This window comes from Taudactylus pleione, unplaced genomic scaffold (assembly GCF_031769625.1).
Source record: "Taudactylus pleione unplaced genomic scaffold, aTauple2 ptg000386l, whole genome shotgun sequence".
Taxonomy (NCBI): domain Eukaryota; kingdom Metazoa; phylum Chordata; class Amphibia; order Anura; family Myobatrachidae; genus Taudactylus; species Taudactylus pleione.
The window spans coordinates 20,310,545-20,324,788 of record NW_028284787.1 but is presented as its reverse complement, the minus strand read 5'-3'; the positions used below and the strand labels follow the sequence as shown (position 1 = coordinate 20,324,788).

Genomic DNA, 14,244 nt, shown 5'->3' with positions numbered 1-14,244 from the left:
CTCTGAAACTAGATGCTTTGCTGTTGACGGTGGTTTCATCTTTGATGCCGGGATCTGGATTCAGAGCGCGTGCGTATGTAACGACTGTACCTTGTGACTGTATAATTTGTTTGCGCTAATTGTATTTAGATCACAGCGTGTAACTATCTGCTTTTATGGTGAATAATAACTTTTTGTGCTTTGGAACCACAATCAAAGTCTGAAAGCAATTATTTCTTGTGCGACTTATAACGCTAAATAGCGTCAATTTTAGTTTATAGATAAGTAGGAATCCATACATTATATTTGTATTCTCACCTTTCTATGCAGCCATAGCTGCTCTTACTTTTTTTACTTCACTTTTCTCACTATTGCAATGCCCTGGGGAGGCTAGGCTGCGCTGATTTGGGGGGCCTGCACTCTGGATTTGAACCCTAGTATGTTAGGGACCTACCCTAAAGAGGTTACCTGGATATGGTGGGTAGGCCAATAACCTTGGCCATGATTATGCTAAAAACCTCTATTGATTGCAAAATTTTATTGCATTTATATATTATCAGTAATTTGGAGTTGTGCGCCTGAGATTTGTCTGTTTCTGTGCCTATCCAATAACCAGCAATCGGTCCCTATCCGATAACCAGCAATCGGTACCTATCCAATAACCTACACCATCGGTCCCTATCCGATACCTGCACAATTCCATTATCATCAGCTGCAACCGGAATAATCAGATCTCTATCGTTGACTCCTGCTACTATTTCCCAATTATCTTTGTCCGTGGATCTGAGGCTTAGGCATCAGTATTCTCGGAGAGTTCTAGACAAGAGTCCTTGGGAGACCCTACCAGGGGGCCGTCACCTACACACCAGATGCATCAAACTCTAAATCTCCTTGTTGGGTTCCCTGGAGAAAAACGCTGGTGTGTTTAGACTCCACACCCCTGGCTAGGGTATTAGCCAACTCCTCGAACTTATCTAGTTCTCAGTCCCCTGAGTTCAGTCTACCTGTGCTATCTCCAGAGTCCAGTTTATATGTGCTATCTCCAAGAGTCCAGTCTATCTGTTATCGCTTGAGTCCTGTCAGACTGTGCTAGTTTCTGAGTACAGTTTTCTTGTGTTCCTTCTTGTGAGTCTTGTTCACCTTCAGTCTCCAGTACCTGAGCTCTATTAAGCCTGCTAATCTTCAGATCCTGAGTTCCTCCACTGAGCCACCAGCATCACTGTCAGGAATACAAAAACACCACATTCCTGTCATGAGCAGCAACAGTCTCTTCTCTCCCACTGCCCTGACAAGCCGCACATCTGTTCTCAGCTGCTAGAGCAGGCCCGACAGCTGTAGACAGGAGGAGAATGTTACAGGGAGGGGGGGGGGGGTGTGATCTCTCTGACCGCTACCCCCTCTGGATCTGCCACTAAGGTAGGAGAGGAAAATCGGAGGAATGGCTTGTGACCTGGAAAGTGACATTTCCAAAATACTAGTATAGTTTATTTTTCCAACAGTTTGCTTATTTTTGAAAATATATAACAGACATGAAAAGGTATGTATTACAATATACTACAGAAAAAAAGGTTTATTGGGCCTATTTATTAATGATCGCATTTGCAATGCGATCTGAGCATGATATTAAAGCCCATGATCACATTGCAAGATGCGATCATATTACCGGAATGTATTATCCGGCACCAGCAGGGACAGGGGCTCCAAAAGGAGCCCTGTCCCTGAGATGTGGCTGGAATGCTGCCGGGCCAGCCCCGCTAACTGAACATGCGCAGCTACCATTGCCGGGGAGGGCTCCGGGGGGAACCCTCTGCCGGCTAATTATGCGAAGTGTAGCCCATATCCTACAACAGGCTATTGTCATCTTCAGATGGCATTAGCTGCATTCTCCGGAATGTTTTGCATTACGGAGCTTATTAAATCTGGCAGCATCATAGCTCCCCATAAAAACCTATGTGAGTTGTGGCTGCAGTTGGAAATAAAGGGATCGCAGCAGGTATCGGAGATATATGCAGCGGTCCCACCTTCATGCTGTACATGGGGGAGCTACTAAATATTTGCAGTTACACCCGAAAACAGATGCTTTTGGGGAATGAACCGCAAATATTTAATGATAAATGGGCCCCTATAGCTATAAAATTGACTTTGATAAATGAAAAAAAGAATCTATACTTTTTCCCATCTCAACACTAAGGGGAGAATTGAATTGTTTTTGTGTGCCCGTCTAAACTGATGGGGCGATATTTAATTGTTTTCATGTTTTTGAGCATGTCGTGCCCAAATAGACCGGGTTTAGTCACGTACAGTGGCTAAACCCGTCTAAAGTCCGGTACCCAAAATAGGGACTTTTCACTGATTTCTGCTAACCACTTTAGGAGGGTGCTAACAGAAATCATGGATTTGAGCCCATTGGTAGAAACAATTGAATAGATCTGACACAGGGGCATTTATAGAGAGGAGGGGGCCCTTGTGCAGTCTCCGACACGGGCCCTGTCCTCTCTGTCCGGCGGCCGGCAGCGCACTGAACTGTGTGCAGCCGGTGCCAGAGTTATAGACTCTGGGCACTAGAGTGCGCCCAGAGTCTACAGAGTATGCGCAGGTCACCGGGAAAATGGGCGCGCCGGCCATTTTCCAGTCGTTTTTACATCGCCAGAACCCAGAGGTAAGTAATACTGTGGGTGCAGAGTGTGCGGCGCGGGGCCCCCCTGCACCCATTATAGATACGCCCCTGCTCCGACGGACACGCAAAAAATCTGCAGCGTGCAAATTCAACTGAATTGTCCCTCCTATACTTGAAAACTGGATGGTCATGAAGAGTAGGGGAACTCAGAGGTCATGGGGTGGTTTAGATCTTATGCCGCGTATCCACTAGCCAAAAATGAAGGCCTGCATGATAACGATATCATTATCGTGCAGTCGTTCATTGTACTGTGCAGTGCGCACACTGAACGATATGTCGTTCAGAGCAGGCACCCTCCCTCATCCCTGAACATGGTCAACCTGACGATATCGTCAGGTTGAGCACCATGTTTGGGCGATGAGCGATGTCGAAAACGACCAGCAGGAGCCCGCATCACTGGGCATTTTTTACATTTTACTGGACGATTTATGAATGATTAATGAGTTATTGAACGATAACGATGTCATTATCTTTCAATTGCTCATTTTAATCGGCAAGTGGATACGCACCTTTACCTTAAATTATTTACAATGTTTTAAAAAATTGTTGAACTAAATATATTATATATAAAGGATTTTGTTAGAAATTATATGTTTGTCCAATAAGGCACATTATTAAACGTATAGTTCAAATACTAGTGAAGATCTCTGTAAGGATGTTAGCTACTCACACAGTACTGCTACAATTCTCTTCCCTTTTACAGATCTCTCTCTCTCTTCAAGGACCCCCGCCCCCCACAACAGCCCGGTCACATGGGTGTGATGTAATATAGGTAGGGGTGGCAATCCCTAATCACACAGGGCCTTTCTAGTACGGTCGGAGACCGGATTCCAGATGTGAGAGCGGCCAGTGCATGTACAGATCCCCGTTACTCAGGAAGGTAGGAATTTGGATGCATGGTGTACATCGTGCATGGGCTGTGAACGCCGTGTCATTACTAGGCAGAATGCTCTGCAGCCGCTGTTTCAGTACCATGTCAGTGTAGCAATGGAAATTCACTCAGAGTAAATTATATATTCGTAAGAGATGTACCGAGAATCATGTATGCTCATTGTCTAAGTGATACAGAAACATTTACTTATATGGATCCAGGGTTGTAATTTTGTGAGCAAATATTATAAAACAAGTGTCGTATGGAGTAGCGTTTCTCTCTCCCGTGTGTAACACCCCCCCCACACCTAATAATACACCCCCCACACACACCTAATAATACATCGGTTTGGCATTTTATATGTTGCTTTTGCCAGTGTGTATTGTATAATTAGGAGATATCCTGTTCACTAATGTTCCTGAACATACAGGTCAATCATATTATTTTTCCTTTTTATTGCTAGTTTCATTCCACACAAACAAGATACAGTAGGAAAAAATTTAAGTATTGACCTTTACATTTTAGTGTTGTAGGATTATTACTCTGCTTCCCAGTCCATTAATGTTGGTTAATATAAAGTACTGTAGAATTTTTGCTTTGTGCAGACACAAAATGACTATGGGACGCCAGCTGACTTTGGCACTGTTTGATTTAAAAAGAATGATTGCTTTCTTCAAAATTCTTTGCAATACTTCCTTACCCCTACCCATTTTCCAATGGAAGCACAGTAGCAATGAAGCTTATATATTTGCTTTGGCATGAAAGCAAAGCATTTGTACATTGCATGATATATTTATTTTTAATAATGTAATGTGTTTTATTTCTTACAGTAAGCTAACATAGATGGCACAGTGTGTGTACCTTTTCCACAGAGCCGGCCCTAGCCAATTTGGTGCCCTAGGCAAAATTTTGACTGGTGCCCCCTACACACACACACATTAGGGATGTGCGCCGGACCATTTTTGCCGGATTTGGTTCTAATTCGTCGTCCGGATTTGGATTTGCCAAACTGCGGTGACTGGCTTTGGATTTGGATTTTTTGCCAAAATTGGCCAAAAAATCTAAAATGACATAAATTGGGCTTTTTTTTCTTCCTAGAGTGTTATTTACCTCAATAACATTAATTTCCAGTCATTTACAGTCAATTTAGACCACCTCACAGCTTAAATTATTGTTTTCACCATTATTGGCTAAGGGTTGCAGTGAGCTGACTGGTTACCAAGCGTCAGAGCAGTGGCACAGACACCACAGTTTAAAGCACATCTATGAAACTATGCCACACAGCAGTGGCAGAAATGAAAGGTAGTGCTAGATGGAATTGTCCTTGGGCCCTCCCACCCACCCTTATGTTGGATATTAAAAAGGACATGCAGAGTTACAGTGCTTTTATACACAAAGAGCTACTGCCCAAAGGAGTCACGGTGCTTTTCATTTATTCACAGATGGCTACTGCCCAAGGACTCATGGTGCTTGTATACACAGAGGACTAAGGCCCAAGGAGTCATGGAGTTTGTATACACAGAGACCTTATGCCCAAGAAGTCACAGTGCTTGTATACATTGGGCTAAGGCCCACGGAGTCACAGAGCTTTGTATACAGTGGGCTAAGGCCCAAGCAGTCACGGAGCTTGTATACACACAGTGGGCTTATGCCCAGTAAAGTCACGGAGCTTGTATACACACAGTGGCCTTATGCCCTGTCACAAAGCTTGTATACACACAGTGGGCTATGCCCAGTAAGGTCACGGAGCTTGTATACACTCAGTGGGCTTATCCCTGTCACGGAGCTTGTATAATACTCAGTGGGCTTATGCCCTGTCACGGAGCTTGTATAATACACTCAGTGGGCTTATGCCCTGTCACGGAGCTTGTATAATGCACTCAGTGGGTTATGCCCTGTCACGGAGCTTGTATAATACACTCAGTGGGCTATGCCCTGTCACGGAGCTTGTATAATACACTCAGTGGGCTTATGCCCTGTCACGGAGCTTGTATAATACACTCAGTGGGCTTATGCCCTGTCACGGAGCTTGTATAATAGACACAGTGGGCTATGCCCTGTCACGGAGCTTGTATAATACACTCAGTGGGCTATGCCCTGTCACGGAGCTTGTATAAAACTCAGTGGGCTTATACAAGCTCCGTGACAGGGCATAAGCCCACTGAGTGTATTATACAAGCTCCGTGAAAGGGCATAGCCCACTGTGTGTATTATACAAGCTCAGTGACAGGGCATAATACACACAGTGGGCTATGCCCTTTCACGGAGCTTGTATAATACACTCAGTGGGCTATGCCCTGTCACGGAGCTTGTATAATACACTCAGTGGGCTATGCCCAGGCTGTCACGGAGCTTGTATACACTCAGTGGGCTTATGCCCAGTCACGGAGCTTGTATAATACACTCAGTGGGCTATGCCCTGTCACGGAGCTTGTATACTCAGTGGGCTTATGCCCTGTCACGGAGCTTGTGTAATACACTCAGTGGGCTATACCGTGTCACGTAGCTTGTATAATAAAGTACACACAGTGGGCTTATTATGCCCAGTCACGGAGCACACACACTGGGGACAGATGTTATTTTTTTTATATATATAATTAATAATTCCAGCGGCAAGAACACTGCCTACTCTATTTAACTCTAGTCTGCAGTCTAATCTAACACTAGCAGTCTAGCACAGTGCACGCACTGTCTACTCTACACTCACTAACCGCGTGACACGCGAAATGGCTCCGACTGCCGGGCGCCGCGCCTTTTACAGAGGCCGAACGTCTCCCGGCTCTCGCGAGAATCCGACGCCGGACGGGTGACGTTCGGCCTCGAGGTGGAATCCGAGTCAGGCGGGAACACCCGAACTTGCGTTTGGGTGGACTCGGATTCCACCTGTTCGGAGCGGTTCGGATTCCTCAGAATCCGAACCGCTCATCACTAATATATATATATATATATATATAATGTACATCGTAATGCCCCTGTAGTAGTGCCCATATATAGTAGTACTACTCCCATAGTAATGCCCCATGTAGTAGTGCCCATATACAGTAGTAATACCCCCATAGCAGTGGCGTAACTAGGGTCTTCGGAACCCAGGGCAAGAAGAAGAATGGCGCCCCCACCCCCTGCTGGCACTACACACTGGTACTCACTTGAAGTGCAGCTCCAGAGTGCTGGCACTACACACTGGTACTCACTTGAAGTGCAGCTCCAGAGCGCTTGGGAAGGAGAAGGACTCAGTATCTGACAGGTGTCACCCGGCGCCGGCAGCAAGCCCTCAGGATCAGCAGCATGCAGCAGAATGAATGATAGGAGACCTGCCTTGGAGGGGCTGTGCACTTTTGCTGCAGCTCCCCCTACAGTCAGCCCCAGCACTATCAGGCTGCTCCAGTCATTAACACACAATCATTCTCATCGGTCAGGGAGCAATGGGGGGAGCGGACAGCAGGCGGTGCGGGTATGATTTAGCAGAGCTGTTGGATGCCACTCGGATTCCAGTCAGCCCTAGGCATTTGCTTATAATGCCTATGCCTAGGGCCGGCTCTGCATTTCCACTAATTATTTAGTGTACCCACAGGTACAGTTACAATAATAACAAGGTACGTATAGTTAAGTGCGCACAGTGCTCCCAAATCAAATTAGGAATAGTAATCACAATACTTCCCCGACTCAAATCAAGATGTCGCATATACTCTTCAAAATGATGTGGTGGTACTTCCATACATATGAAAAACACAAGATCGACCAAACATAGTGTAATACAATCACCAATAAAATTTATTGAACTTCTTAAAAAATAAACATATATATATACTTCAATACCCTATATGCAGGATAAAAAATTCCTACGTGCTGTGTGTAGGATAAATATTCCTACATATGAGTATACAATCCTATATAACGAAGGTAGGGGAATTACCAGAAGTCCCTTCAAAAAGGACCCGTAGTTTTTATAGATGGAGGTTTCCGGATCACCTCTGTCTCAGGGTCCTTATTTGAGGGGTATTCCTGCAGTTCCTCTCTCCTGGATGTTTCTGTCACTGTAAGCCTCTGTAATTTCTTATCCTGCATATAGGGTATTGAAAAAAAAAAATATATATATATATATATATATTATGTATATATGTTTATTTTTTAAGAAGTTCAATACATTTTATTGGTGATTGTATTACACTATGTTTGGCCGATCTTGTGTTTTTCATATGTATGGAAGTACCACCACATCATTTTGAAGAGTATATGCGACATCTTGATTGGAGTCGGGGAAGTATTGTGATTACTATTCCTAATTTGATTTGGGAGCACTGTGCGCACTTAACTATACGTACCTTGTTATTATTCGTGTACACTTAGTACTGAAGGGTGGTACTTATCACGTATAGTTGTCTGCTGCCTGGGAAGGTGCTTGGCGCCTGTTACAACACCACTCACTATATACTATCTACAGTTACAATAAGTAAGACTATAATGTATCTTGTAGAAGCAGATTTTAATATTGCTACTTTAAACTAGTAATATTACTTTACATTTGATGATAAGGTGTAATAAAACAATTCTGAATGTTGTATTTTCTCTTTTAGACATTATTATATTTCATTTTTTTCTTTCATTTAGTGCCATGATTCTAAGGTGTCTACGTTTTGGGGGTTGGCTACTCTTTTTATTATCCACCAGGGCTAGCCCAGCAGATGAAAGTGCAGCGAGGGGAAACCGTAAGGACCAGGGAGATTCAGCTCTGGATGAGAAACATGAGGACACTTATGGCACATTTGCATCTGAGTTTTATGACTTGAGGTATCTCTCTGAAGAAGGTCAGGAAATAACTAATTTTTTTTTTTTACTGTAAAACTGTTGGTTAATAATATCATGTCTTTGAGATTCAAAGTGCTAACAATGACATACCATTAATTATCTGACTGACCTAGGGCATTGTTTACAGATGGTGCAAGTTCCTACCTGGTTCTAATTACTTTTATGCACATTTGTACTTAGGGGCTGATTCTGAGTCAGATGAAGCTCCATATTTCTTCGCGCACCCTTCTGAGGGTGCGACGAGAAATCTGACTAAAGTGACGGCCGCGCGGCTGTTTTTTCCTGCTTAGTGCTGCGATGAGAGTCGGAGAATGCTGGTTCTCGCGACTAAACACCTAGGTTAAGTCGCGAGAACCGGCATTCTCCGACTTAACCTCTTTTCAATTAAGCAAACAGCGCATTGAATTAAATCGCTCCCAGAACTCCCTCCCGGAGCTATTCAGCATCGCTCTGAATTGAATCGCTATCATGGAAGTGTCATTGGAGTGTCATGGGCATAGAGCTAGAGTCAATACAGGAAAAGGAACAACTCTTTATGATGGATCTCTTGTACGTTGCAAGAAGCAGGTGCAAGTGCTGAAACTAATGATGGCAGTTGTAGCTGTGGAAGGAAAAACAGTGGGCGGTGTGGCTTTTATCTTGAAGTCACACTGCTCTTCTCAGTCTTACGGAAACTCGCATTAGCGTAAAGTAGTAAATATGGCTGTTGCTGCATCATGCAAAAACAGTCACTTTGCGTCCAACTCAGAATCAGCCCCTTAATGAGCATCTCACAGGGATTCAGTATGATACAACGCCGGCCGCATGGCCGGTGGTTCAAATCCCGGCAGCGCCAGCCCGACATGGAAGGAAATCCCGATCGTCTAGAAGGTAAGTACTTACTAACCTAACTCTAAACCCTAACCCTCCTTTAGGGTGCCCTCCCCTAACCTCCCCCCCTGTGCCTAAACCTAACCCCCCCCTTTCCCCGCTGCCTAAACTTAAGTCCCCCGGGGGGGTATGCCTAACCCTAACCTTCCCCCGGTGGTGCCTAACCCTCCCTCCCCCTAGCCTAAACCTAACCTCCCGGGGGGGTGCCTATCCATAAGTCCCCCCTGAGAACCCTAAACCTAACCCTCCCCCCGCGGCTGTCCGCACTCGGTGCCCGGCATCCCTTCGTTCGGAATGACGGGCGCCGGTCTCCCGGCATAGGTTAGTTAACCCTTGCCAGGATTCTTTAGTCTAGATGCCAGCGGTCGACATTGTGACCACCGGCATCATAAACGTATACCTCTCACAGAGTATGTGTTTTATAGTCACTTGCTAAGAGACTAATCACTAATGCATCTAACTTTATTAAATGTTAATGTATAACTAATGCTCCAATTTTATATCATAATCTGTAGTTGAGTAATGAAGTTTGTTGCTTTGGATATGAGTCGAGGCCAATCTCTACTTTCTTTACTTGACATTACCTCTATCTCCAACAAACAAATCAAAACTTCCATAAGATGTTTTTGAAATGTCCTAGTTAGTTATGTGTTGCCCAGATGCAATCCTCGAATGATCTCTTTGGCCATGTACAGTACTTCCCCCTGCTTCCCCCAGACACAATAAATGTTTTAATGTAAAAAAAAGTTTCTACCCCTATGTCAGCATTAAAAGAAACCATTTGCTAGGTTTGCCAAATACTAGTATACTTGTTGAAATTGATATCTCCGTTAACTCCCATGGGGGAAAAAAAAAAAAAAAAAACATAATTACAGTCAGGTCCATAAATATTGGGACATTGACAGAATTTTCAGATTTTGGCCTCTATTCACCACCACAATGGTTTTTAAATGAAACAAACAAGATGTGCTTTAACTGCAGACTTTCAGATTTAATTTGAGGGTGATTACATCCAAATCGGGTGAACGGTGTAGGAATTACAACAGTTTCAATATGTGCCTCACACTTTTTAAGGGGCCAAAAGTAATGGGACTATCAACTCAAAAGCTATTTCATGGACAGGTGTGGGCTATTCCCTCGTTATTTCATTATCAATTAAGAAGGTAAAAGGTCTGGAGTTGATTCTAGGTGTGACATTTGCATTTGGAATCAGTTGCTGTCAACTCTCAATATGAGATCCAAAGAGCTGTCACTATCAGTGAAGCAAGCCATCATTAGGCTGAAAAATCAAAACAAACTCATCAGAGAGATAGCAAAAACATTAGGTGTGGCCAAATCAACTGTTTGGAACATTCTTAAAAAGAAAAAACGCACCAGAGAGCTCAGCAACACCAAAAGACCCGGAAGACCACGGAAAACAACTGTGGTGGATGACAAAAGAATTATTTCCCTGGTGAAGAAAAACCCCTTCACAACAGTTGGCCAAATCAAGAACACTCTCCAGGAGGTAGATGTATATGTCTCAAAGTCAACAATCAAGAGAAGACTTCACAAGAGTGAATATAGAGGGTTCACCACAAGATGCAAACCATTGGTGAGCCACAAAAACAGGAAGACCAGATTAGAGTTTGCCAAACAACATCTAAAAAAGCCATTACAGTTCTGGAACAACATCCTATTGACAGATGAGACAAAGATCAACTTGTATCAGAGTGATGGGAAGAGAAGAGAAGGAAAGGAACTGCTAATGATCCAAAACATACCACCTCATCAGCGAAGCATGGTGGTGGTAGTGTCATGGCGTGGGCATGTATGGCTGCCAATGGAACTGGTTCCCTTGTATTTATTGATGATGTGACTGCTGACAGAAGCAGCAGAATGAATTCTGAAGTGTTTCAGGCAATATTATATGCTCATATTCAGTCAAATGCTTCAGAACTCACTGGACAGCGCTTCACAGTGCAGATGGACAATAACCCGAAGCATACTGCAAAAGCAACCAAAGGGTTTTTTAAGGATAAAAAGTGGAATGTTATGCAATGGCCAAGTCAATCCCCTGACCTGAATCCGATTGAGCATGCATTTCACTTGATGAAGACAAAACTGAAGGGAAAATGCCCCAAGAACAAGCAGGAACTGAAGACATTTGCAGTAGAGGCCTGTCAGAGCATCACCAGGGATGAAACCCAGCGTCTGGTGATGTCTATGCGTTCCAGACTTCAGGCTGTAATTGCCTGCAAAGGATTTGCAACAAAGTATTAAAAAGTGAAAGTTAGATTTAGGATTGTTTAGTGTGTCCCATTACTTTTGGCCCCTTAAAAAGTGGGAGGCACATATAGAAACCGTTGTAATTCCTACACCGTTCACCTGATTTGGATGTAATTACCCTCAAATTAGATCTGAAAGTCTGCAGTTAAATCACATCTTGTTTGTTTCATTTCAAAGCCATTGTGGTGGTGAATAGAGGAAAAAATATGAAAATTCTGTCAATGTCCCAATATTTATGGACCTGACTGTATATATATTTTACGTTTCACTGTAGCTCTTCTTCAAGTCACTGACTTACTGCATTTATTTTAATTCACACTCTGTGTGACATCCACAGATGAACTGACAATGTGGTAAGCAAGGGGCTGCTGTTACCCCTTAGTCAAGATGAGGGTTAAGGGCAAGTTTAATTCTCAGGAGTTTGCCGGAAGGGATGGTCACTTTCTTGCTGCTTTCTATGTGGTTCCCTACCCTTCCAGTCCCTCTGGGCATAGCCACCGTTCAGGTCCAAGACCAGATTTCTTCTCATATTACATCTTAGTTGATTGACAGTGGGAAGGGTCTGTGCACAAGTTGGGAGGACAGTGGCACATGCCGTGCACAGTATACTCTCTCTCTGTCTAATCAACCTGTTTCTGGCACTCTTAATAAACCATACCAGTAAGAGTTACCAGAATTGAGAGACCATTATGGCTGTCCCGCAATTCGCACATTACTATACATTTTCAGATAACACAATTATGGGCTTGGTAAATAAAGTGAATTGAATAAAAAGTTACTTACTGGCGAGAATTCCCAATAGGGCTTTTTTTGTGATGGTGAAATCAAAGGATTACTGAAGGCGAAGACCTACCCATGTTTTTTTATGGCGAAGCCAATTTACAGATATGCCCAGCTACAGTATATCCTTGCTGCTGGCATGGCAAATTGCGCCATACATATCACAAGACTCATGCCCGTGAGCGGATACACACACTGCTTACGCTCCTCCTTAGGAATGCATGGTGCGCCATAGTGTACCGTAGCGTGTGCAGGGGAATTACATGGTCCGATGCGAGCGCACGTTTGTTGCGCGATCAGCCACAATGTAACTGGGCGCATCTGTAAGTAGTAACAAGGCAGTAAGGCCGGGTACAACAATACAACAGTGCGACCAAGCAGTGGAATGATGCAATGTAATAATATATTGCGCACGATGAGCGACCTTCGTGATCGATGGATCGGGCATGTACACTAAATGATGTGTACGATAAAACATTCCGATCCGCATAGGAATGTACGATTCATTGTATAGTATGTACCTAGCTTAACCCTAACTCTATTCTACTATAGCGATTTTTAAAAAAAAAATGAGAATACAGTTTCTATTTTATATAGGTTTTTGCGTAAACATCGGTAACGTCAATGCAAATTGGTCAGTCACACAGCTTATAAGTCATGTCTGAACTGCCTCAAACACTGCAGCTCTCCTGACATGCTGAGCGCTCTTATGCTGCAAAGGAGATTGCAATGGCTAATTTATGCACGCCCTCCCATGAATGGGATGAAACGACATTTAAACGGTCAGACATGTCTGCGTTTTTCTAATCACCCCCGTTACCTTCCCCAAATGCTGACTACCTGTCACTCACTTTGCGAGTGAATCCTCTCTACAAGCTCAATCGCAGTACATTAGCTGTAGGTGCACAGTGCTGCAATCGCTCAATCTGAGTAAATATTTGCATTGCGTAAATATCAGAATCAGGCCCTATGTAATTGCGTGTCTAAAATGAATGTGTTCCAGCTTTATTTGAACAAATACGCAGACTTCCTGGACTCGGCTGTCCAGTTCCGACGGCCAGTAAATTTCAGCTAACGCAGCCTAGCCAAAGAAGCAACCTGGTTGCGATGGTCGCAATGGTGATCTCAGGCTACGATCCTGGTTGCAGAGCTGGGATCGCAGATGCAGCAAGAGGTAGTGGACACCTGTTGCATTTACTTTTTAGCAAGGGCGGAATTGCAAAGCTGCTTGTATGTGGCTTTGCAATTCTATCCTCTGCTGAATAACCCCCTTTTTCTCCTTTAGTCCCTTAGTGCATGCAAAATATTCAATAAGGAATCCCTAACCAGCGGTATCTGAAACACCATTAGCATCTGCACTAATGGTATTTGTTTGTGCATGATGAATAAGCCCCATTGGGCCTGATTCAGAGGTGCATGCAATTTGAGCGAATGCCAGTGTTTAAGTAGTTGAGCAATTGTTACACAAAGTGTGCGCACCAAAAATGTCAGTGAAAGTGACTGCACACGGAGCAGCAGCCACAGAGGCAAAGTTCTGATGGAAAAACTGCACCTGCCATAAAGTTGGTGCAAGTGTCGATGGTGCAGCGATTGTGGCATTTGAAGGATAACTGGCAGTGTTACAGCATGCAGAGATGCTGAAAATAGGTGTTTCAGGGATTGCTTATTCACTACTATGCCAGGGGAAGGTTTTGATATATCCAAGACAGGATCCTCAACAGTCTAGCATTAAGCAATGCTTATGTTATGTGTGTCAAACTTCTTGATCGAGGTATCTTTTTAAGTTGTATCAATGTATCAGTAAGTACAAGTATCTATTGTTCCCCAAGGTTAGTAAAGCTAGTCTTTTAGGCAAGAGGTTTATGGTAAACAGGCATAACAGTTTAGAATACATCTCTATTCATAAGCTTATCTTGCTAGACACAATCTGGTGAACTCAAGGTCTACTAAAACTCAGACTGGCAAAATAATTTTCTACTGTTCTGTATTTAAA

At 43.6% G+C, this 14,244-nt stretch overlaps 1 protein-coding gene across 3 annotated transcripts in view; it reads left to right on the top strand.

Moving 5' to 3' along the window:
- Positions 1 to 3,423: 3,423 nt before the first annotated feature.
- FRRS1L (ferric chelate reductase 1 like) overlaps positions 3,424 to 14,244 on the top strand; it is a 118,378-nt gene continuing 107,557 nt past the window's right edge. For all 3 annotated transcript variants that reach the window (XM_088445665.1, XM_088445664.1, XM_088445666.1), the window contains exons 1-2: positions 3,424 to 3,536; positions 8,136 to 8,332. In XM_088445665.1, coding sequence (XP_088301791.1) covers positions 8,140 to 8,332 — 193 coding nt within the window. In that variant the 5' untranslated portion in view covers positions 3,424 to 3,536; positions 8,136 to 8,139. The remainder of the gene's footprint in view (positions 3,537 to 8,135; positions 8,333 to 14,244) is intronic.